This window comes from Neoarius graeffei, chromosome 16 (genome assembly GCF_027579695.1).
Source record: "Neoarius graeffei isolate fNeoGra1 chromosome 16, fNeoGra1.pri, whole genome shotgun sequence".
Lineage (NCBI taxonomy): Eukaryota > Metazoa > Chordata > Actinopteri > Siluriformes > Ariidae > Neoarius > Neoarius graeffei.
This window is the reverse complement of record NC_083584.1, coordinates 71,264,053-71,288,615: the sequence shown is the minus strand read 5'-3', so window position 1 is coordinate 71,288,615 and position 24,563 is coordinate 71,264,053. Positions and strand designations below refer to the sequence as shown.

General features: G+C 40.2%; 1 protein-coding gene across 1 annotated transcript in view; it reads left to right on the top strand.

The window, feature by feature from the left end:
- The window catches only part of LOC132900991 (cGMP-dependent 3',5'-cyclic phosphodiesterase), a 542,454-nt gene that overhangs the window by 117,072 nt on the left and 400,819 nt on the right, over positions 1-24,563 (top strand). The window contains exon 2 of the mRNA XM_060943407.1: positions 22,286-22,423. Coding sequence (XP_060799390.1) covers positions 22,286-22,423 — 138 coding nt within the window. The remainder of the gene's footprint in view (positions 1-22,285; positions 22,424-24,563) is intronic.

The window sequence follows — 24,563 nt, the reverse complement described above, 5'->3', positions numbered from 1 at the left end:
TCCAAAAAGAGCATTGCTGCTTATCTGCAGTTTGCTAAAGATCACATGGACAAGCCAGAAAGCTATTGGAAAAAAAAAAAAAGTTTTGTGGATGGCTGAGACCAAAATAGAACATTTTGGTTTAAATGAGAAGCATTATATTTGGAGAAAGGAAAACACTGCATTCCAGCATAAGAACCTTATCCCATCTGTGAAACATGGTGGTGGAAGTATCATGGTTTGGGCCTGTTTTGCTGCATCTGGGCCGGACGGCTTGCCATCATTAATGGAACAATGAATTCTGAATTATACCAGCGAATTCTAAAGGAAAATGTCATGACATCTGTCCATGAACTGACTCTCAAGAGAAGGTGGGTTATGCAGCAAGACAACGACCCTAAGCACACAAGTCGTTCTAGCAAAGAATGGTTAAAGAAGAATAAAGTTAATGTTTTGGAATGGCCAAGCCAAAGTCCTGACCTTAATCCAATCAAAATGTTGTGGAAGGACCTGAAGCAAGCAGTTCATGTGAGGAAACCCACCAACATCCCAGAGTTGAAGCTGTTCTGTACGGAGGAATGGGCTAAAATTCCTCCAAGCCGGTGTGCAGGACTGATCAACGGTTACTGGAAACATTTAGTTGCAGTTATTGCTGCACAAGGGGGTCACACCAGATACTGAAAGCAAAGGTTCACATACTTTTGCCACTCACAGATATGTAATATTGGATCATTTTCCTCAGTAAATAAATGACCAAGTATAATATTTTTGTCTCATTTGTTTAACTGAGGGGCGGCACGGTGGGGTAGTGGTTAGCGCTGTCGCCTCACAGCAAGAAGGTCCGGGTTCGAGCCCCATGGCTGGCGAGCGCCTTTCTGTGTGGAGTTTGCATGTTCTCTCCGTGTCCACGTGGGATTCCTCTGGGTGCTCCGGTTTCCCCCACAGTCCAAAGACATGCAGGTTAGGTTAACTGGTGACTCTAAATCAGGGGTGTCCAAACTGATCCATAAAGGGCCGTGTGGCTGCAGGTTTTCATTCCAGCCATGCAGCAGCACACCTGACTTGGCTCATTCAATCAACTGAACTGTCTTCACACAGTCAAATACTTGCAGTCAGTTGATTGAATAAGCTAAATCAGGTGTGCTGCTGCATGGCTGGAATGAAAACCAGCAGCCACACGGCCCTTTATGGATCAGTTTGGACACCCCTGCTCTAAATTGACCGTAGGTGTGAGTGTGAATGGTTGTCTGTGTCTATGTGTCAGCCCTGTGATGACCTGGCGACTTGTCCAGGGTGTACCCCGCCTTTCGCCCGTAGTCAGCTGGGATAGGCTCCAGCTTGCCTGCGACCCTGTAGAACAGGATAAAGCAGCTAGAGATAATGAGATGAGATGTTTAACTGAGCTTTCTTTATCTACTTTTAGGACTTGTGTGAAAATCTGATGATGTTTTAGGTCATATTTATGCAGAAAGATAGAAAATTCTAAAGGTTTCACAAACTTTCAAGCACCACTGTATATGCTATATTTACTGTATGGACATGGGATCAGAAAACTATTTTATTTATAAGCAGTAGCCACATGAACCCATAGGGTGCCTATTTTTTTCGTGATATTTTCCTGCATCATAAGTGTGATTGGGCGTGGTTTGTTTTGCCAGGGAACACTTGTTATATTTTATTTCAGCAGTGCATGTGTAAACTCTTCATTTTTCGCTCTTTTCGGTCTTCTTGCTTTTACCAACAGAAATGTGTGTGTTATGAAACTGTAAACATTTAGATTTAAAGAGAATATTTAACCATAGTGGACCTGGAGCCCCAATTTATTATGTCCTCATTAGCAAGTTTATTGCACTTTCTACAGTGATGTTGCTTTTATTTAATTGTTCGTTTCTTTATTTAATTACAAACTAATGCCATTAATCTGCTGTGATATTTTGTTGCTCTGCAAGTCTGTAAGGTTATTTCTTTCTTTCTTTGCTGTGTTAGTATTACCATGTTTGTTCTGATTTGTGTTTTAGTTTGTAAATGACTTCCATTGGTTATGCTCACAGTGAGGAAGGAAGCAATGGTAAAAAGCCAAGAGATGGAGAAATAGAGTGAGAGAAAGAGGAAAAAAGATTTTAATAAATGAGAGTTAGCGAGAGCTTCTGAGATTAGCACTATCACTTACAGGAACTAGTAAATCAGGCAAAACATTATGGTCAGGCTAGCTCATGGACACGTTCAGGAAATATGTCAGGTCATTTCATTTCAGTCAAATCTGCCCCGAATTTAATTAGAGCAATGGGTTCATTTGTAAAATGGCAATAACAAACATTGAGAACGACAACAAGCGTGTTCCTCATAGCACTAATCACACCGTTTATCAGTTCTGCAACAATGTTCAGTGAAATCAGTGGCTTTCATCAGCGCTGTGGCTCGGCTCAGCTCATATCAGCTCTCAGTGTGTAATAAAGGCCCGTGGCAGCCGGTGTGTGTTTATTAAATCAGCCACAGTCGCCATGTTGGATTCGACTTTCCATGATTTAATCAGAGCCTCTCAACTTTCAAACAACCTTGTTTGTGTGTGTGTTATTGTTATACACTGAGTGACAGTGATGAAGAGAAGTTGCTGTTACCATGAAATTGATTAATCTCCCATAACAGCATGTCCCCAAGTGTTTTATTTATATATCTTACACCAGTGTTTCTCAACCACTGGGCCATCTAGTGGGCCGCAAATTTTACTTCAACTTGAAGTTAATTTTTAGTAGGGTACAATTACTGGGTTGCATCTGACGTCACATCCTCCTCATTAGATATGCAAGACATGAAGTGGTGGTCAGCTAAGCTCACTGTTCACAAAGCGTTATTATCACTGGGGCGCCTGCTAGTCATTAAAATGCCCCATGCTTGCGTTGTTTTGTGCCGCTTCCGAGTTGAAGGGTGAAAGAACAAAGGATGTTACCAAAAGATGATAAGAAAGGTGGCTGTTGAACCTTTCGCTGCGATCAAAGGGAGCCGAGTCGAAGAACGCTCGAGTTTGCAGTGATCACTTCCTGAAAGGTTTGTAAATTCCTCTGATTTATTTCATTTGGATTTGCAAATCACTTTTCTTGCCATTTTCCATTATTTCGTGATGTTTTGAAGTTCAGGAGATGCTTAAGTCCTCAGATGTGTTTTTGTTTACTGTTTCATCATGGTCTCCATATTGTAAACTAACAGGGATATAATACCTGTAATACAAGGGTCTTTAAAGGAGTTTCTGTGGATCTTTGTGAATGATTTACCTGGAAGAGAAGTGCAGGGAGGATTGAGAATCGAGTTGCTGTGGTTTGTTTACACCCAATACTAAAACTTGTAGCATCCTAGCAACCATTGTGAAGATGCGTATAAAGAGCTCAGAAATTCTCCTTCCCCAGGCATAAACGATACAGGATTTATCTTGTAGTGTCCTGATCCCCAGATCTTTAACCCAGCCACATATGAAAAGTTGTACTCTTCCATGCTCTTCCAGGTTTTCATCTGTGTGTCCGTGTAGAATGATGTCTGCAGCACCAGGTAGTTTGAGATGTCGAGGAACTCAATGGATGGATCATTTTCCAACTCATAGGAAAAATCATTCTTTGTTAGCGTGTAAAGATCTATCCCATTGAGTGGTTTCTATATCCACTTCTTTTCAGCGTACTTCTTGGTTTTAATAACTTGCTTGTTTGCTAAACACAAACACGGCAATAAGTTCTTGTGTTAATGGACCAGACTCCACTTTTGGATCATTAATCCCTTTTGACTGAGAATGCCCTGCATACATGGTTTTATGTTGGCTTCTGGCACATTCATACAGTTTTAAATACAATACCTACAATTAAAAATTGTTTGTTTTTATTGCACTTATTTAATTCCTTGGCTCCCATATGTAACAGGGAGTGATGTTGTATTCCATTAAAGGCTGAGAGAAATGCATTTTTTTGTGCTAAAACAGAATAGCATTTAAATTCGGTGAGGTTTATTGAGTCCCTGGACAGAGGCAACTATTCTCTAAACTGCACGATAGTGGATATATCCTCAGACAAAAGCCGAGTAAATTTAGCCCTTTCAGAACTGCCCGCCAAGCAACCGGAAGTAGCAGACAGGAGCCGCATCACGCCACGTCACGTCAAGGGTGTGTGTCGGCCATGAACAACAACATGAGTGACCAAAGCGAGCAAGAATTTAGTGAAGGAGAAACTTCAAGTTTTAGTAGTTTTTTGTCAGTTCAAGTTGATGATGTACTGACAGAAGAAGAAGTGCCCAGTGATAGGGAAGAAGAGAGAGGTATTGAATCGTACCGATTCGAGCCAGAATTGTCCAGTGAGAGCGGGGTCAGTGACAGTGACAATAATGAACCCGAGGATGATCATGAAGACCGACTTGCAAATATGGAATGGTAAGCTTTCCAAAACATTCTTAGAATTAGAATAAACTTTAAAAAAAAGACTAAGAGGATATGCTAGCCAAGTATAGCTACAGCTGACAATCTTCAGTTCAACTTTTCTGTGGCCGTGCGTAGTCTGTCGCTGGCCTGCCATTGCAGCATATGGGCTGCAACTGCAAGCAATGCAACTTCCTTCAGCCATGCATTCCTCAAGTTGGTAGTATTACAGTATGTTGGAAACAAAATGCTTTGCAGTTCATTGTAGCAAAGTCTTAACTAATTAATGATTACCTTTATCTTTCAGGAAAAGGAACAGGGCCACTCCCTCCATGGCATTTGTGTTGCTGCACCCAGCAGCGATACATCGCTTTCTAGGCGCTTTCCCTTTTTTTCTCTTCCCCTTCTTCTCCATAACAGTCGTAGATTGTAGTTTAACGATTTGTCTCTCTTTCTACGTCGTGTTCCGTCTCAAGTTTCCATCAAAATGAATGTAATCTAGCAGAGAGTTGGACAGAAGCTACACTGTGTGGACGTAAGTGGAAAAACCGCTGGTAAAACCACTCACACTCATGGCGTCACGTGAAAGCCAACTAATAATGGCGATGTTGGTACGGTACCGGGATTCCCTTGGCAGGAAATTTAAACTCGACAAATTCTGAATGTTCCCGACATTTATGACATGGGTTTCAATGATAAGTTTTCGTTGTCAGGACTTGTACTATTATTATCCAAGGGGGAAAGGGGCACATTTCTCTTGGCCTTTAATACACTTTATGATAGATTATTAGATTCTAATCGAATAGATGAGCCAAAATAATTAGGGATCTTTTTTAATGGGCTCCGACTCGTTACAACTATGAATAGATGGGCCTCAAAGCAGAAAAGGTTAAGAACCCCTGTCTTACACCACAGTAACTTACCTACAATTACAATTTTTACTTATTAAAAAATAATACATCAACATTTTATGTCCTGAAGTTAAAGCTTTACCTCTGACTGTTATAAAGCGCTGACACTGAAGACTCCTTTCATAAATGTCACATAAACATCTCCTTAGAGAAAACTTCACCATGTCACTGTTGTGTGTAGCACAGCACTCAGTGAGGAGAATCCAGATCAGGTCAGCTCTCCATACACAATTTATTATTTATCCTGTTGTATGAAAAACACGTCTTGTAATCCCCCCTGCTGTGGAATGAAACACAAATGAAGTGAAGAACCTTTTTAAAATGCTGAACCTCAATCTCTCAACTGCAATAATGTCCCTTATAGAAAATAGAAAAGTGTGATGTCAAAACCCAAGACACCTGCGGCGGCTGTCTGTGTAGCTGATTAGCCGCTAGCCTGTGTGGCTTGTTGAAAATTCCTCTTGACATCTGTGTTCCATTAGGATAATCTAAACATTTTATTTAGCACAGAGCCTCTCGGTGAGAACAAACAGGCTGGAACAGACAGAGAGATTTGTATTAATTTGCACATATTGATGCTGGGATTTCACACGTCCTTGTCTCTGTCTCAAGTTCTCCCTCTTTACCTCATTTCAGACCCTGTTTACTCTGGGTAATTATCCCCCACTCAAATGAAGTTTGACGGGGGATATAGAAATGGGTTCCATCCGTCTGTCCGTCCATCTGTCCGTCCGTCCGGTCACATTTTCGTTAACGGGCCATATCTTTAAAACTACTGAAGATATCTTGATGAAACATTGTGTACATATCAAGTGAACTGGTGCCTTTTGCTATTTTGAATTTTTGAAAAAAAGTATTTTTGAAATTTTTACATAAAAAATAGATTTTGGCTTAGTTTCTAAGAGCAATGTTCATTTCCGGAGCATCCAAAACTATTCATGATACAGATTTGAAACTTGGTATACATGTTAACAAGGTGATGTAGATGTGCCTTTTCATACTAAGAAATTTGAGAAATTTTAATTTTTCAGGTTTCCATGGAAACAATTTCAGACTTAGTCTCTCAGGTTAGTCTTAGGGGTAGGTTTTGTTTCCGGAGCAGAACTTGAAAACTATGAGTGGGATGATCTTGAAAGTTGGTATATATGTTGATTAAGTAATGTATATGTGCCTTTTGATACTAAGAAATGTGAGAAATTTAGATGTTTAGCTCACCTGGACCAAAGGTCCGGTGGGTTTATGCCATGGGCTGCTGAGTTCAGTGTAAAGAGGTACCGTAGGGTTGGTTTCCTGCAGCAGAACTTGAAAAATGTGACAAATAATATCTTGAAACTTGGTATATAGTTGGTATATAGGGCAGGGGATATAGATGACTCTGTCTTCTTGTTTCATGTGTTTTGGATCTGGATTTTCATTTTTTGGTGATATGTGATTTCCATTAGTATGCAAATGAGTTAATTACATTCCAACATCAGGGCATGACATTCCCAACAACACAGCAGTGAAAAGATCTACCAATTCCAAAAATGTTGGGATGCTGTGCAAAACATAAATAAAAACAGAATGCAATGATTTGCAACTCCTTTTCCACCTATATTCCATTGAATACAATACAAAGACAAGTTATTTTATGTTCAAACTGATAATGTTTATTGTTTTTTGTGAATACACACTCCAGGGTTGTGGTCAAGTCAGCAATGAACTCAACAATTCCAATTCAATCACGGTACCTTAGAGATACCAAGTGATGTAGGAAAAATAGTTGATGAAATGTAAATTAAATTGAAGACATTAAATCAACAACTAATGAATGATGAGTGAGAAGTATAACTGACACTGGTGCCATGATAAAGATATTACTGTTTATTACCAATTTGATTTGATAAATGCTACCACATGATGTGATGTCTCCAACCACAAAATCTTGAGTCATGTTCACTTTCAGAAAATACAGTACATTATTGTACTTTTAGGGGAACAACAGCTTGTCACTGGGGCAGTACCCTCTAAGGTACTTATTTGTACCCTTTATATACTGCTTGGGAACATACACCAATCAGTCATAATATTATCACCACTGACAGGTGAAGTGAATAACATTGACTATCTCATTACAATGGCAGCTGTCAAGGCGTGGGATATGTTAGGTGGCAGTCAGTTCTCGAAGTTGATGTGTTGGAAGCAGGAAAAATGGGCAAGCATAAGGATTTGAACAACTTTGACAAGGACCAAATTGTGATGTGTCTATGTTATGGGAGCTGGAGATGTGGTGAAATTAGGATCCAGAAGCAGAACTCGACACAGACAGTAATCCAATAAATAAGGTGGGTTTAATCCAAGGAAAGGGCGTGACAAAAAGGTAAACAAACAGGATGAAAAAACAAATAGCAAAAATAGTCCAGGTAAAAAGGAGACAAAAACGAGGCAGGCAAGGACAAGAAAAACGCTAGTGCAAAAAACCAAGAGCGAGAAAAAAGCTAGTGCAAAAAACATGAACAAGAAACAAAACGCTAGAGAGAAAAAAACATGAAAAGCATTAAAGGCACAGAAACGGCTAGGGTAAACAAACAAGACATTCTAGCAAAGTCCTCTTCTGAGAACGGCCTATTTATACACAGCAGAGCAAACCAGGAAGTGAATGCCGGCAAGATGATAGTCCCGTCCCAGATCCGGATTAGCGCTGAACTGGGAGATAATAAACCTCTGGAGTGGAAGTCCGGGGCAGAGCATGACAGTCTAAGTCTTAGCATCTCCAAAATGGCAGGTCTTGTGGGGTGTTCCCGGTATGCAGTGGTTAGTACCTACCAAAAGTGATCCAAGGAAGGACAACCAGTGAACCGGCGACAGGGTCATGGGTGTCGAAGGCTCATTGAATCGCATGGGTCATGAAGGCTAGCCCATATGGTCCAATCCCACAGAAGAGCTATTGTAGCACAAACTGCTGAAAAAATTAATACTGGGTTAACCAGAAAGGTATCCGCATTCATTTTTTCAGCAGTTTGGTGAAGTTTGGTGGGGGGATGATTGTTTACAGCTGGTATAAGTGACAACAAGAACTACTGTAATTTGTTTCGCTAAATTTAATTAAAAATGGATAAAAAAGTATTATATTCTTTAATAAATGAAAAAGTGTAATTGTTGGTAAATTGCTGTGATATAAGACACTTGGGAAAACTCTTAGGAGAGTGCTGTTACAGGAAAATAATCAACTTTGGGGTTAGGGTTAACAATAACTCTGCTTCATCACACATACAGTAACATCCATCCATCCATCCATCCATCCATTCGTCCATCCATTATTTATAGACCCCTCACACTGACATCACATTTACCTTAGCAACTGTTGCTACCCTATGCCTGGGGGAAGCAAACTTTGTTTCCATACTGTTCAAATACTGAAACCAAGCGGAGATGTCCAGTGTCTCTTGCTGTTGTCCGAAGAAAACTACAGCTAAAAAAGCTCTACTACCGGATTAGCTGGACAATCTTAGTCAGAAAGAAACGAATGAAAGATATACGCGGAAATTAGAGTTTATTAGCAGTTATGATACGTACAAAATTCCTCAAAACAACTGGAGTGATGGTGCAGATTTGTGGCCTAGTGTTAGTGTTAGCTACATGTTGGAATATACCTTCTTTTTCCTGAAGAGTCCTGACATGGAACAACAGTTAAAAAAAATACAAAAGCAAGAAAACCTTCTTTGTGTAAAGACTTTTTCCCAACACCAGCTTTTGGGAACAGAATGCTGTGAAAGCCAAAGCATTTACTCTCAAAGGACTCTGACCTGAACTGTGGGCTAGATGGTATCCCCACCCCTCCATGTCTCAACAACTCCAAATACATCTAGTTACAGAGGTATCTGCACTCTATCATTTATACAGTGATATGTTAAAATAATATCTGAAGTGTTATTATTTGTAAAATAACAAAATATCTTGCTCTTGACTTTCAAACAATATTGTAAGATTTAATTGTATCTAATAGTGGATGGTACAATAATTACAAATGCTAGCAGAATCGGCACATTTCAGTTGTAGCTGTAGTCATATAGTAACTATAATCACCCTTGTAATAATAATTTCAATAAACAGTTAATGTTCAGTTCCCTCTTCATTTATTCTCAATTCAAAAAGCACAGGTTGATCAGTGTGTAATGGACAATAACAGTTTTATCCAAAATAGTTTTACCTGCCTTAGGTGATTTATTTCCATTTCACATGCATGCAGCTGTTGTAAAGTTCAGTGTGTGTGTGTAGAACTCTCTCAAACTGTAGGTTCATTCCTACACTCTGACTCCATGGTGACATTTTGCACAGGACTGAGTTCCTCTGATAACAGGAGCAAAGCTTCAGCGTCTCTGCTCTTAATCTTTTCTGTTCCTTCAGGATATATTGCGCATGTCACTCCTTGTTGTTGTTGTTTTTTTTTACCAAGTTGTGTCAGAGTTGTTTGTTTCATGCCCAATCTGGGTTTTCTGTGTCGAATAAGGAAGCGGCTTCACCTGTAAGAAAATCAAACACTTTCATGAAGAAGCTAACTCGAATGCGAGCAGAAAAAATAAAAAGAGATTATTAAGCAAACTCTTCCATACTCATTTCTGACTTTCTGTTATTTAAAGATACATTTTAAATACAATCACAAATTTCTCTGGAGTTTTCAGGCTTAGCTCCTCTTGTATTCTCTTTAACCACTCATTTCTTTGTTGTTCTTGAAGCATTTTCTTCTCTTTGTTAATATTTTCTTGATAGCAGGGAGATGGTAATACCTTTTACCTAGTTCTTGATTTGAACAACCAAAAACGGTGCAAAAATAAACCATATTTAAGACAGATTAAGTCTTGCTTAAAGAAAGACGGAGTCTGTTTGACCCCCCCAGGTGTAACTATCATGTGATGTGTGACATCATGCGCAAGGGGTCTATAGAGATCTTGCAGTCACGTGACCGGAAAGTACACAGCCGCCATCTTGTCGGTAAAAAACACAGCTGAATACTGCTGCACTCGTGTACAGAATGGATCAATTTCAACCGACGGACTACACGGCTCATTTTTCTAATGAACAGATAACTAGATATAGGTCTAAAATAAACGATCTACAGATTAGTGACCCTTATCGCTTACCGGACGTAGTTTTCACGACCGTGTCAGTGGATGTTGAACTGCCAGAGGTGGAATACCCAGACGTGTATAATTACCTCATTAACTTTCCCTCGCTGTTCAGTGGTGAAGCACTGCGTGCTTATAAATCTCTGGACAGTTATCTTTACAGAAATTCAGGATTTGTCAGCGACTCAGATGTGGCATCTTGTAAACAAGAAAATAACAATCCTCATTGGACGGGTAAGTCACTTAAGTATTGAGTATAGCACTGACCAGCCGATTATAGAATAGAATAAGGTAATTCCAGCTGTAATTCCAAATCGTCCGTCTTGTTTACATGGATCTGGCGTTGGAGAGGTAGAGGCTTGGCAGTGGAGATTTGAGTAGCTGTTTTCTGAGCTTAGTCAACAGGCCGGCTCTGCAGCCTCGCTTTTGCTTCCGCTCCCGACGCCGCCTCCTTCACTTTGCTTCCGATAACAATCCATGGAGACCCCGCTGGTCTCGCTATCTCGTCCGGAATGTTGTACATGCGATGGAAATCGCTACACTCCGTCATTTTCTGCTGGAAACCAATGTCCAGTAAGTCCATACGGTTGTAGTGGATATGGAAGTCCGGTACAGATGAACAACACGCAAAAATACACACAAAAAACATAAAAAACGTGCACAGGTAGGGAGAGCTTGTAGCCGCAGCTGTTGTAGTAGAATTGTATATAGTAGGGTTTTCCAGAAGAAAAGGTAGAAGTAGAAGCAGAAGTAGAACCAGAAGTAGAAGGCGGAAATATGGTGTTTGACCGACAAGATGGCGTCTGTCACAATCTGGATCGGCTGTGACGTCACATGCAAGTGCTCCATAGCACTTATATCTCAGGGTCGCGGATGGCCAATCCCAGCTGACTTCAGGTGAGAGGTGGAGTCATCCTGGGCAGGTCACCAGTCTATTGCAGGGTTAACACAGAGATGAACAACCATTTACACTCACATTCACACCTAGGGGCAGCCCACTGACCTAATCCACATGTCTTTGGACTGTGGTAGGAAACCGGAGCACCCAGAGGAAAGACACGCAGGTATGAAGAGAACATGCAAACTCCACACAGAAAGGCCCCATTTGGCCATGATGCTTGCACCCAGAACCTTCTTACTGTAAGGCGACAGTGATAACCACTGCACCACCGTGCCGCCCTATCATATTATGTACTGAATAAAATATTCTTTTTGCTCAACAGCTGAGAAAAGATAAAAGTCAGAATTGTGAGAATTTCTTGTATTATATTACCACTCTTCAGATGTGGATTTTCTCTCCAGGCTGTCTGAAGTGGTGATCTTTAGCGCTGAATGTCATTTATTAAATGACTTTATTCTGTTAGCTCTGCCTGCCAGTGAATTCAAAGCGAGACAGTTCAAAGTTGTGAGAAAGAGTCCCTTTAAACCATGCTCTGCCGAAAGATAGAGAATAAGAGCCAATATAATTCCTTGATGGCATCTTGAGGATTTGTACAACACCAAAAAGGGACGACTCTCTGTTTCTGCTCAGTGTGAAGCAGAGACCTGGAGCGATTTAGGATAAACCACCCCCCCCACCCCCACCCACACACACACACACACACAAGTCAGAGTAAATGTCCTGAAGGTGTCCAGAAGGTGCAAAAGATGAAATAACGTCATAATGGAAGCAGCAAAACAGATGGTTATAGAGAGCAAAAATGAACACGAAAGAGAAAAATACTGGCATGATACAGAGGATGAGGAATAAAAACTTTTTTGTGAGTTTTGTGACATACAGTGGTGCTTGAAAGTTGGTGAACCCTTTAGAATTTTCTATTTCTGCATAGATATGACCTAAAACATCATCAGATTTTCACACAAGTCCTAAAAGTAGATAAAGAGAACCCAGTTAAACAAATGAGATGACAAAAATTTTATACTTGGTCATTTATTTATTGAGGAAAATGATCCAATATTACATATCTGTGAGTGGCAAAAGTATGTAAACCTCTAGGATTAGCAGTTAATTTGAGGGTGAATTAGAGTCAGGTGTGTTCTAATCAATGGGATGACAATCAGGTGAGAATGGGCACCCCATTTTATTTAAAGAACAGAGATCTATCAAAGTCTGATCTTCACAAGACATGTTTGTGGAAGTGTATCATGGCATGAACAAAGGACATTTCTGAGGACCTCAGAAAAAGCGTTGTGGATGCTCATCAGGCTGGAAAAGATTACAAAACCATCTCTAAAGAGTTTGGACTCCAGCAATCCACAGTCAGACAGATTTTGTACAAATGGAGGAAATTCAAGACCATTGTTACCCTCCCCAGGAGTGGTCGACCAACAAAGATCACTCCAAGAGCAAGGCGTGTAATAGTCGGCAAGGTCACAAAGGACCCCAGGGTCCCCAGGGTCTAAGCAACTGAAGGCCTCTCTCATTTTGGCTAATGTTAATGTTCATGGGTCCACCATCAGGAGAACACTGAACAACAATGGTGTGCATGGCAGGGTTGCAAGGAGAAAGCCACTGCTCTCCAAAAAGAACATTGCTGCTCATCTGCAGTTTGCTAAAGATCACGCGGACAAACCAGAAGGCTATTGGAAAAAATGTTTTGTGGACAGATGAGACCAAAATAGAACTTTTTGGTTGAAATGAGAAGCGTTATGTTTGGAGAAAGGAAAACACTGCATTCCAGCATAAGAACCTTATCCCATCTGTGAAACATGGTGGTGGTAGTATCATGGTTTGAGCCTGTTTTGCTGCATCTGGGCCAGGATGGCTTGCCATCATTGATGGAACAATGAATTCTGAATTATACCAGCGAATTCTATAGGAAAATGTCAGGACATCTGTCCATGAACTGAATCTCAAGAGAAGGTGGATCATGCAGCAAGACAACAACCGTAAGCACACAAGTTGTTCTACCAAAGAATGTTTCAAGAAGAATAAAGTGAATGTTTTGGAATGGCCAAGTCAAAGTCCTGACCTTAATCTAATCGAAATGTTGTGGAAGGACCTGAAGCGAGCAGTTCATGTGAGGAAACCCACCAACATCCCAGAGTTGAAGCTGTTTTGTACGGAGGAATGGGCTAAAATTCCTCCAAGCCAGTGTGCAGGACTGATCAACAGTTACTGGAAACGTTTAGTTGCAGTTATTGCTGCACAAGGGGGTCACACTAAAAGCAAAGGTTCACATACTTTTGCCACTCACGGATATGTAATATTGGATAATTTTCCTCAATAAATAAATTACCAAGTATAATATTCTTGTCTCATTTGTTTAACTGGGTTTTAGGACTACTTTTAGGACTTGTGTGAAAATCTGATGATGTTTTAGGTCATATTTATGTAAAAATATAGAAAATTCTAAAGGGTTCACAAACTTTCAAGCACCACTGTATTTGGCTTTGTTGTGCCATGACACATCTGCTGCTCATGTGACCAGTGTGAGATGACTGTCACTTCCTGTCTCTAACTCTGCCACACTTTTATCCAACACTGCCAAGACGAAGAGTGTGTGTGTGTGTGTGTGTGTGTGTGAGAGAGAGAGAGAGCTTTGAGGTCTTTTCAGTTTTAGAGCTTCTTCACATCAACATCATGCTGTCAAGCCTCTCTTTCATGGCAATACGGTTGACGTTACATGGTGTAATGGTGGCAAATATGACAAAATGTGTGTGTGTGTGTGTGTGTGTGTGTGTGTTACCTTTCAAAGGCCTGCTGTTGACTCCCAGCACACTGAAGGCCCTGATTTATTAAAGTCAGATATCTTTCATCGGGAACTTTTCATCCAGTGCTTCAGAGTGATTCATGGCTGAGTGTGTGAGGACATGTATGTTGGCATGGACACACACACACACCACACAGGTGTTTTATCACCTCTTCTGACTGCCACTTTATCTGATAATTTCTTGCAGATGAGTGATCTGAGGTGGCATGCGTGTGTGCGTGTGTGCGTGCGTGTCCACTAGATGGCAGTGTGGGAGAGCATTGCGTTCTCAATGATCACCCACAGCTCCAACTTTTCATTGCTGTCACGGGGATGCAGCCATCCCATAATAGGTCTCCCTCCCTCATTTCCTCTCCGTCCATCACTTGTTTGCACTGGGGGTGAGGCGAACATGTGAAAAACAAGTACAGGATGCACACACACACAGACACAGCTGCCTAAGGATGTACAGCTGATTTACTCTGCGTTTCTGTCCTTTCATTTTCGGAAACCAATTATCCATTGTCCTTCAGCAGAACACACACCCACACTCCCATCCCCCCCCCCCCCCCCCACACACACACACAAAATTTAATCTATAGGTTGTTACACATGTAACATTTAGTTTATAGGTTATTAACAGAAATGTGCTCTCTCTCTCTCTCTCTCTCTCTCTCTCTCTCTCTCTCTGGAAACTTTTCATGTGGTAATGAATAAATTCTCCCCATGCTACATTTTCTTTGCACTTGACCCTCTCAGATCCTCAGCAGGGAGACCACTTGTTCCTCAAAATTACAAGAAATAAGAATGGGGACAATTTGAAGATCCACATGAGAATATTCTCTTTTATGTCTCCCTCCATCTTCTTGACTCATCTCTCACATGCATGCTGCTCAGTCAATTGACTTGCAAGACTCTAAAATATAGTGAATTTTTTAAAAAATTCTGTCACTGTTTCACTTTGAGACCCTTTTCTGTTCTGTGCTGTAATCATGAAAAAAGATCAAGTCAGAAGGAAAGCTGTACAGACAGAAAAGCTGTGCATGGAGGGTGTGATCCTTAACCTTTCCTGATGTTAATCTTTAAACTAATCAATATAATATAATCAGGTGGGGTTTGAGAAGATGTTCATTTTATTACAGCATAACAGCATAAATACAAGAGTTTTAAAATGGTGTAGATACCAATGGACCTTTTGACTAGAAGGTCCATTGGTATACTCCAAGAGCTTCGTTGAGTATAAAATGACTAGCAGGGACCTCATCATGGTCCTTTTCTAAAGATCCTGCCTTACAATATCTTAAACAAGATTCTGACGGGTTCTTTGATTAGAGAACTAGCAGGGACTCCACCCTGTTCTGTCCTGACAGGACCTTCAGAATGGACCAGACTCTTGGTCAAGGACTTCTTTCTTACACTGGTCCAGTGGAATTCATCTTATGTCACTGGTTAGAAAGCTTATTTTACTAGAGCAGGACCAGCAAGGATCCTGCTAGAGGTCGACCGATCTATCGACCGGCCGATTTAATCGGCCGATTTTTGCTATTTTTTAATGAATCGGCATCGGCCGATTTTCTTATTTGGTCGCGCCGATTTAAAGTCAGGCATGACAGCTACGTAGAACGCGGCGTGCAAAAGACCCAAGCCAACAAACGTTTCAGGAGTCAGCAGAGATAGCCTACAGGTAAGGCTTCAATTCTTATATTTCAATGTCCTAAAGTCGTATATCTGCTCTCATGATAGTTGTAGTCTGTGATGTGTTGCTTCATTTAGCGAAAGGAAAAACGAATAGCATTTCAACTGCATCGGAGTTGTAGAATTCCTCTTGAAACGAAACGTTGCGATGCGTAGCCTTGTGGCCGCGAGTGCATCGGGAATGCATCGACTATGTAAGCCCCCTTAACGCTGGTGACCGCTGTGTTCTGATCTAAACTGTAGTAACGGACAATCTAAGTGAAAAGTTAACAAAAAGAGGACGCAAAAGTATTATAACATTGCCATCCCATGTCCATTCGTTTTCGCGATGTATACATGTTTGATTTGATTGTGAACCAGAGACCGATGCTAGACCTCTGCAGTTCCTATTTCCAGTTTCCTGCACAGCATGCTGGGAGACGGAGTTTTATATTGTTGAAACGGAAACGTGTGAAAGTTCAAGGCATGTAAGTTCCACAGTGAAACTGTATAACTTGAACATGCATTTTGCCATTTTGAAGTAACTATCTGAAGTTGTCACATCATTGAAGTCTTCTTGCACTCTGTTAGTCTATTGATTATTCATTTTAATACGTTTATGTCATTCATTTGTTAATTCTTATTGTTATGATGAGTACAGTCATTTTTATCTTCTTCTTCTTCTTATGGTCCCTCTCACGTGTGAGAATGGGGGACCCTTCTATGTCGTCGTTCTCTACGCTCTTCAGCTCGTTTTTGCAGTCTCAACTCCGACAGTATTTTGCCATCGGAAATGAGGTTTCTCCATTTAGGTCGTTCCGCTGTGGCTTCATAACATTTATCATCAAAACCAAATATGGATAGGTCCTCTTTGATACAATCTTTCCACCTTTTCTTTGGGCAGTCGTGGGATCTTTTGCCTTTGGTGAGCTCACTAAAGAGCAGTTGTTTTGGTATCCTAAGTCATTTTTATATAATACATAATATAACTATTTTTTTATGTTGCTAGTACGTCCTGTGTTACTAGTGTGTTTGCAGCACTAATATATTTTTATTTCATATTTATTTTTATGTTGATTATATACTGAATATTTCAGACTCAGAGTTCAGTAGTATTTCATTAGTAGCCTTTGACTTAACTGGTATTTATTTATTTTATATTTATTTCATATGTTGATTTTTTTCAGAGTGTTCAATTTTCAATAAATAGTGTTAAGTTTATAAGTGTTGTGCGTCCTCTTACTAGTATGATATTTTAGCATGCCAATTAAGGACAATACAATAGCATATCGGCCCTAAAAATCGGCCCAAAAAAATCGGCAGCTCATATCGGCCATCGGCTGACTCTGACCTCTAAATATCGGTATCGGCATCGGCTTTAGAAAAACCCATATCGGTCGACCTCTAGATCCTGCCTTGATCCATGCTGAGTGGACCTTCCTACCAGAATTTTGGTCAATGTTCTAAGAGATTTATTGGTTAGCCTATGACGAGGAGAATCCCAACTGTCTTCCATCCTGAAAGGACCTTCCTACCATAATATTGTTGAAAATTTTGATGCTTTTTTTATTACAAGAGTACTATGTCAATTGGACATTGTTCTATTGGATACCACTTTGCTTTATTGGTTTGAAAGCTTCTTTGATTAGAGACTAGGTGAGACCCCACCTTGGTCCCTCCTGAAAGGACCTTGCTACCAGAATGTTGGTCAATGATTCCAAGCACTTCTTTGAATAGAGCAGTACTATCAAGGATCCCATGCCTGATGAACAGTATCTTGGTCTGAGATCATCCTTGATTAGAGAAGGATTAGGATGAATCCTACTTGGTCCATCCTGAGAGGACATAATCTTTTTGAAGATTTCAAGGCCTTCTTTGATTGCAAAAGCAATAGCTTGGTTAATTGAATGCAGCCTTGATTTATTGGGTTGAGAGCTTCTTTGGTTACAATTGACTAGCTGTCTACCTTGGTCTATCCCTAAAGAAACCTCTTCACAGGTTTTTGGTCAAAATTCCAAGATTTCTTACAAGAATTCTAGCTCTGATCTCACTCTGGTCCATTGGTTCAAAAGGTTCTTTGATGGGAAGAAGATGTCACGTTTACATGTTGCATTTTACTCTAGTCTCTCTTAACTTTGCTCCCACCATTTTGGTGAAGATTCCAAAGGGTTTCATGATTTCAAGTGGGAATCTAACCTTGGTTCATCCTGAAAGTATCTTTGTATCAGAATCTTGGTGATAATTCCAATGACTTTATTGATTAAAACAGCTAAAGTTCTGCTCCACTGGATGCCATCTTTGTTTATTGGTTTGAGAGCTTCTTTGATCAGAGAAGGACTAGCTGTGACCCCACCTTGGCTTCAAGAACTCTTCTCATAGAATCTTGATCAAGATTCCAAAATTTTTTGATTAGAGGAGAATTATCTGAGACCCCACCTTGGTCCACCATGAAATGACCTTCTTAGCAGATTTAATTGGTTATAGAAGAACTAGCAAATTTCCTACCTTGGTTTATTGGTTTGAAAATGTCTTTGATTAGAGAAATACTAGCAGGGAACCAACTTGATCCATCCTGAAAGAACCCCCTTCATTAAGTCTTGTTCAAGATTCCAAGATCCCACTTTAGTCCATCACACACATTGCTCCCAAACAGATATGAAAAAGACTAGGAGGGGCACTCCCTGTTCCTACCAGATTCTTGGTCAAGATCCCAAGGCATTCTTTGATTACAATATGACTAGAAAAGTTATTACTTTTACTATTGATGTCATCTTTGTTTAATGATTCAAGAGCTCCTTTGATGAGAAAGGGATCCCAGGCTGATCCATTGGTGTCACCATCCTAGCAGTGATGTCCCTAAACCTGCCCTTAATTTCCAGATGAATACCTTGGTGAGGACACAGGACACATGATGCAGGGATGAGAATTTTCCGCCGATCGGCGGATTTCCGACTTTTTCAGACCAAAATGATCATTTTTGAGATCGATGTAAATCCGTTGAGAAATTTTCGGGGGGGTATGATTAACGATCTGTGGTCACCTTATAACGCAGACATCCCAAGTCTCCCGGAACTTCCGGGAGTCTCCTGCATATTGATAGAAGCGAGCAAGAGCGTGCGCGCGCAACATTAAGGTCTGCATCACGCATCTTAGAATGTGCGCGTGTGAGGGAGACTGTGTGCAGTGTTGCCAGATATTGCTGATGTTTTCCATCCCAAAATATGTTCAAAACCCGCCAAAATGCACTTAAAACCACCCAATGTGGCAACACTGCCTGTGTGCCTGTTCATGTAGTGCATGCCAGACAAAGAGCATCCTGATTGGGTTACTCAGCAAAATAAGCCAATCAGCTTTCAGTGTGGGCGGGCTTTTATCCCTTTTCTCGAGGACCGAAGTTTTTAGTTGAGTCAGTGCAGCCGACAGGACCGGCATAGCAGAGAGAGAGCGCGCGCCCCAAAAAACCAAAGTACAAACCCCACTTCACCTCAGATTACACAAAAGAATCTCCCTGTCTAACAAGGGTAGAAAATAATGACAGTTTCGCGCGATGTACTGTTTGCAGCAGTGGTTTCAGCATTGCCCATGGTGGCTTAAATGATTGTAAAGGACATGTTGAGGTGAGGAATGTCATTTCATGTGCATTATATTTAGGTCAACAACAGGCTGTCATGAAAAGACCAAACTTATTGAAGATTTCCGTAAAGTAACAATGTATGAATATACATCATATATATCAAATACACGTCATATATAAGTGTGTATCTTTTTATAAATGAGGTTAGCTTGTCTAATGTAGCATGTTGGGGAGAATCATAGTATCATATCTATATTTCTGATAAAATTTTAGGTATGATACCGTGTATAACTCTCCTACTTATTGCTCATTTCATGGGGGGGAATTGCTGGGATGTGCCGCGCGGGAGCGTCTGCTCACATTTTTTTAGGCCAAGATGAACTTATAGTTTTTGATTTAAAAAATTTTTCCAATTTGTAATGCCCATTGTACATGCCTGTTCTTTAACTCAAAATCACCATCTCGATCTTCAAATTGACCGTATGGTATATGCATTACATTACACAACATCCTGTCCAGATAAAACCTATTTAGTACATACAACAGTTGAAAGGGAAGTGATGAGTGATGTTGAATGTTGCCTGCTTAATATGCAAGACCTCCTGCTACCATGATAACATCAGAAGAAAGCTTAAGAGAATTATATGACAGAACTTTTTTCTGGTTTGCACTTCATTTTAAAGCATTAGAGTATTCAAAGGCATGAATAGCTAAAATGCAGAAATAGAATACTGTAGAGCTCGTTTATATTAAAAGGTGCATTGATTTTTTGAAATCATCAAATGTGAATTGATTAAAAACAAGTCTCTTGTACCATATTAATCATTTTCACCTGGGAGTCCACCAAGAAGGGGAATTTATTTCCAAATACATTGCAACTTTTTGCTGATAAAATTAATGGTTTTGGGGTAAAAAAAAAAAATAGCCAAAAATCATTAGCACCTGGAACCCCTGGGCCCCGCCCCCCGGGCCATGGGCCCCGCCCCCCGGGCCATGGGCCCCGCCCCCTTGGGCCATGGGCCCCGCCCTGGTTTTTTCAGACTTTTTAAATATTTTCCATTCTCATCCCTGATGATGGAAGAGCATGGCTAAAATATAGGTTGTCCATTGCTTAATAGCTAATCATGAAACCTCAGAAGTATATTTAATAGCAACTTTTTCTCAGTGAAATGAATTGTTATTCTGGTGTATTTTGTAACCAATTACCATATAATTATCTTTCGAGTTGGCAGATGTTGTTTTGATGATGTCAAAATACACCAAAGGTAACTGAAATTTGTGTTTTTAACAAGCAAATAAAAGAGGGGTGACAACCTCTCAAACTGAATGGGGAAAAAAGCAGTTTTGCTAATTTCAAGTAATTTAATGGTAAATTAGCACTAGTTGTGCCACATGTGTAGTTAATATGCACATTCTACACTACAGTGGTAGAAATTCTGGGGGACATCGAGTCTAACACATCCACTCACCCATAAACACACTTGCTCAGTATTGGCATCTGTCTGTTCAGCCACCTGCCACTCCACAAAAAGCCGGCATAATTGTGTTAATTGCTGTTGGCACTGATGCATTATGGGAGTGTGAGGGCCCAACAGGAAGAGATGGCTATCTTGGCCCTGAGTGCATGGGTCAGTAGCACCTCAGTGACTTCTTGGCAGAGCTGATGTTGGGCCTGTGTGTTGGGTGATTTTAGGTAATTTTGTGTGTGTGTGTGTGTGTTTATTACTAATACACTTGGACAGATTGCTCCCCTTCAGCATTAGAAACATGCTGAGACTTTTTCATTACTCTATTTTCTGTGTGTGTGTGTGTGTGTGTGTGTGTGTTGCACGTTTATATCCTTATATCTTCTCTCTAAGGTGTGACATTGTTGAATGGAATGTGAGTGTGACCCTTGAGCATGCCAGAGCATGATGGGAAAATAACTGTGCTGTAAATGCCCTGTAGGCTTCATAACACCATGGCAACCACTTACTTCATCTCTCTCTCTCTCTCTCTCTCTCTCTCTCCTACCTCTTTCTCAGCATGTCTCTGCCCTTCATCATTTAGAGGGGGAGAGTGAGATGTTAACTGGGTGCAACATGGAGCTAATTATGGTTGAGTAGATAGATAGATAGATAGATAGATAGATAGATAGATAGATAGATAGATATGTTTGTTTTTTGTTTCTTTTTCTCTCTTCTTTTTCTTCAAGAATTGACCATTTTTTAGGTGGTTCCCATGGGCATAAATCATGAAATTTGGCACATACATCAGTACTTGTGACAGTTACTCATGGACAAAGCATTGGCCCTGGGTGTGGCCCAGTGGCTCTATAGCACCACCATTTGTAAATGAGTCTTGTTCCTGGCACATCATTTCAAGTATATGCACCAATTTTGGTAGGCGTATAGGTCTCCCTAAGATGAACACATTTGTAATATACATGACATGTTGTGCGTTTTGACATGTTACCTTTTGAAATACTCCTCCTCAACGTTACCTTTTGAAATACTCCTCCTCAACGGTTTATTGGATTCAGGTCAGATTTGGTATACGTGATGTCAAGATGTTGCTGATGTTAAATTATGAAGCCAAACCTTTCAAATCCCTAGAAGCTCATGAACAGTTTTGCAGTGGCTGTATGGAAAATCTGCTAATGCTAGTTCACAAACTAGCAAATTCCCAAGAGCACAGTCATACTCATAAAGGTAAAGTGGCACTCCTCTTTTGGCCCAGTTATTAAACCAGACAAAATACAAAACTTCCAAAAACATTCAGTTGTCTGATTATTATATTGAGTCATAGGCAGGGGGTTTGATCAGTCACATTTTGGGTTTGAGTAGTGCACATTTCTCATGCACTTCTGATGCACAAAGTTCAGATCTTTTTTTTTTTTCATGGAGGAAAGATGAAAAAAAATGTATTTCATTGTCCAGTCTGATGCAGCTGCACTGACCTACCATGGTGATGTTTTTCAGAATCACGACAGAAAACCAAAACACAGCCTTCGACTCAGCAACAGAAAGGCTGCAGGATCCTCTAAATGTGACACGTAAACATGTCAGTATAGCCAAAATTCAACACAGTGTGACATCAACTTCACAGTCTCTATTCAGGTAACAGCACAACTCATATGAATTGCATCTATGACAATTTATATATGAAATCATCAATATTCTTCCCAGGTGGGATAGTAATGCATCATAAACCAGCTCATGAAGTTTAAACTGCACAAAAATGTTTAGACATTGAGCATACCGAAACTATTATAGTGGAGTGACGCTCCATACTTAAGAGAATATGGTAATGCATCAACCTGATGTTTGATGGCTTGTGACCATACTGACCCAATCCTAAGTACAAGGCAACATATCTCTTAACCACTTGACCACCAGACAACTAAATATGTATCTTTATTTACACAAGATAGATGGGTTTTTATCCAGCACTTATTTTTAATTTGTTTTTTCAAAAATAATGTGGGATTATTTACCCACGTTATTTTACACTCATTGGAAGCTCCGCTTTTAGGCAGTGCCTAAATATATATCGACATAATACCACCGTAATACCACCGTCTTTCATACACAAAAAAACTGATGCTTCTAATGTTTAAAAACTCATGACCTTTTCCACACACATATAAAGTAACCAGATGTGCAAAACCAGATCATTTATCACATGCATAGATAATTCAGTCTATATAATGTAAGCATAATTGAGAATCAACATTATTAAAATTAATTATTTAAAATATCCAAAGCCCAGATGGACTCTCTGGTACAGTGTCTTGCAAAAGTATTCATCCCCTTTGGTGTTTGTCCTGTTTTGTCGCATTACAAGCTGGAATGAAAATGGATTTTTTGGAGGGTTAGCACCATTTGATTTACACAACATGCCTACCACTTTAAAGGTGCACATTGTTGTTTTATTGTGACACAAACAATAATTAAGATGAAAAAAACAGAAATCTGGAGTGTGCGTAGGTATTCACCCCCTATTGTATGAAACCCCTAAATAAGAGCTGGTCCAACCAATTCACTTCATAAGTCACATAATTAGTTGATTAAGATCCACCTGTGTGCAATCAAAGTGTCACATGATCGGTCACATGATGTCTGTATAAATCAACCTGTTCTGGAAGGACCTTGACTCTGCAACACTACTAAGTAAGCAACATGAAAACCAAGGAGCCTCCAAACAGGTCAGAGACAAAGTTGTGGAGAAGTATAGATCAGGGTTGGATTATAAAAAAATATCCCAAACTTTGAATATCCCAGGGAGCGCCATTACATCCATTATAGCAAAATGGAAAGAATATGGCACCACTACAAACCTGATAAGAGAAGACTGCCCACCAAAACTCACAGACCGGGCGAGGAGGGCATTAATCAGAGATGCAACAAAAACACCAAAGATAACATTGAAGGAGCTGCAAAGATCCACAGCGGAGATGGGAGTATCTATCCATAGGACCACTTTAAGCCATACACTCCACAGAGCCAAGAAAAAAAAAGAAAAAAAAAAGAAAAGAAAAAAAAACACTATTTCCTTCTTCACTTTGTATTTTCTATCCCTGATTTTTTTTTAAAGGTGAGTTTAAAGTTCTAGCTGCTTGTGAAAAACTCCAATGTCTACTCAAGAACAATATGGCAGCCTCAGAGGTGTCAGCTACATACAAGTGATTTTAATAATCTGAATGTGGTGCTCAAAAAAATCCACATAATCAGCCGTGTAACCCAACTTTGAAGACCAGGAATTCTCCTCACGTAAATACTGACATAACTTTTTGACTGAAGTCACCAGCCATTTGGGTTCAAGCTTTTTAAACATGCATTATTTACTTAATACTTTTCTACTTTTTTTATACTTACAAAGGTGACACTCCAAAGAGGGAGGGAGGAAAAATTAATCAGCCATTCAGCAGAAAAAAATAAACAGATTTTATGTTCATACACAGACATACGCACGCACGCGTGGGCGCGCGCGCACACACACACACACACGTGTGTGGAGTTTGGTCATCAATACATCAATACACCTTTAACTCAAAATTAGAGGCAGACACTTTCATCTTATCTCTCCCTCTCTCTCCTTACTTCAGCTCCCTTCATCCATTCATCTTTTCCGCTCTCTGCCTTCTTAATTGCTCTGTTTTAATTTCCCTCAATCTCCCAAACACTGTCCCCGCTTTGTCTCTCTCCCTTTCTGTATACATCTTTTCAGCTCCTACTATCACTCTCTCCCTCCATCTGT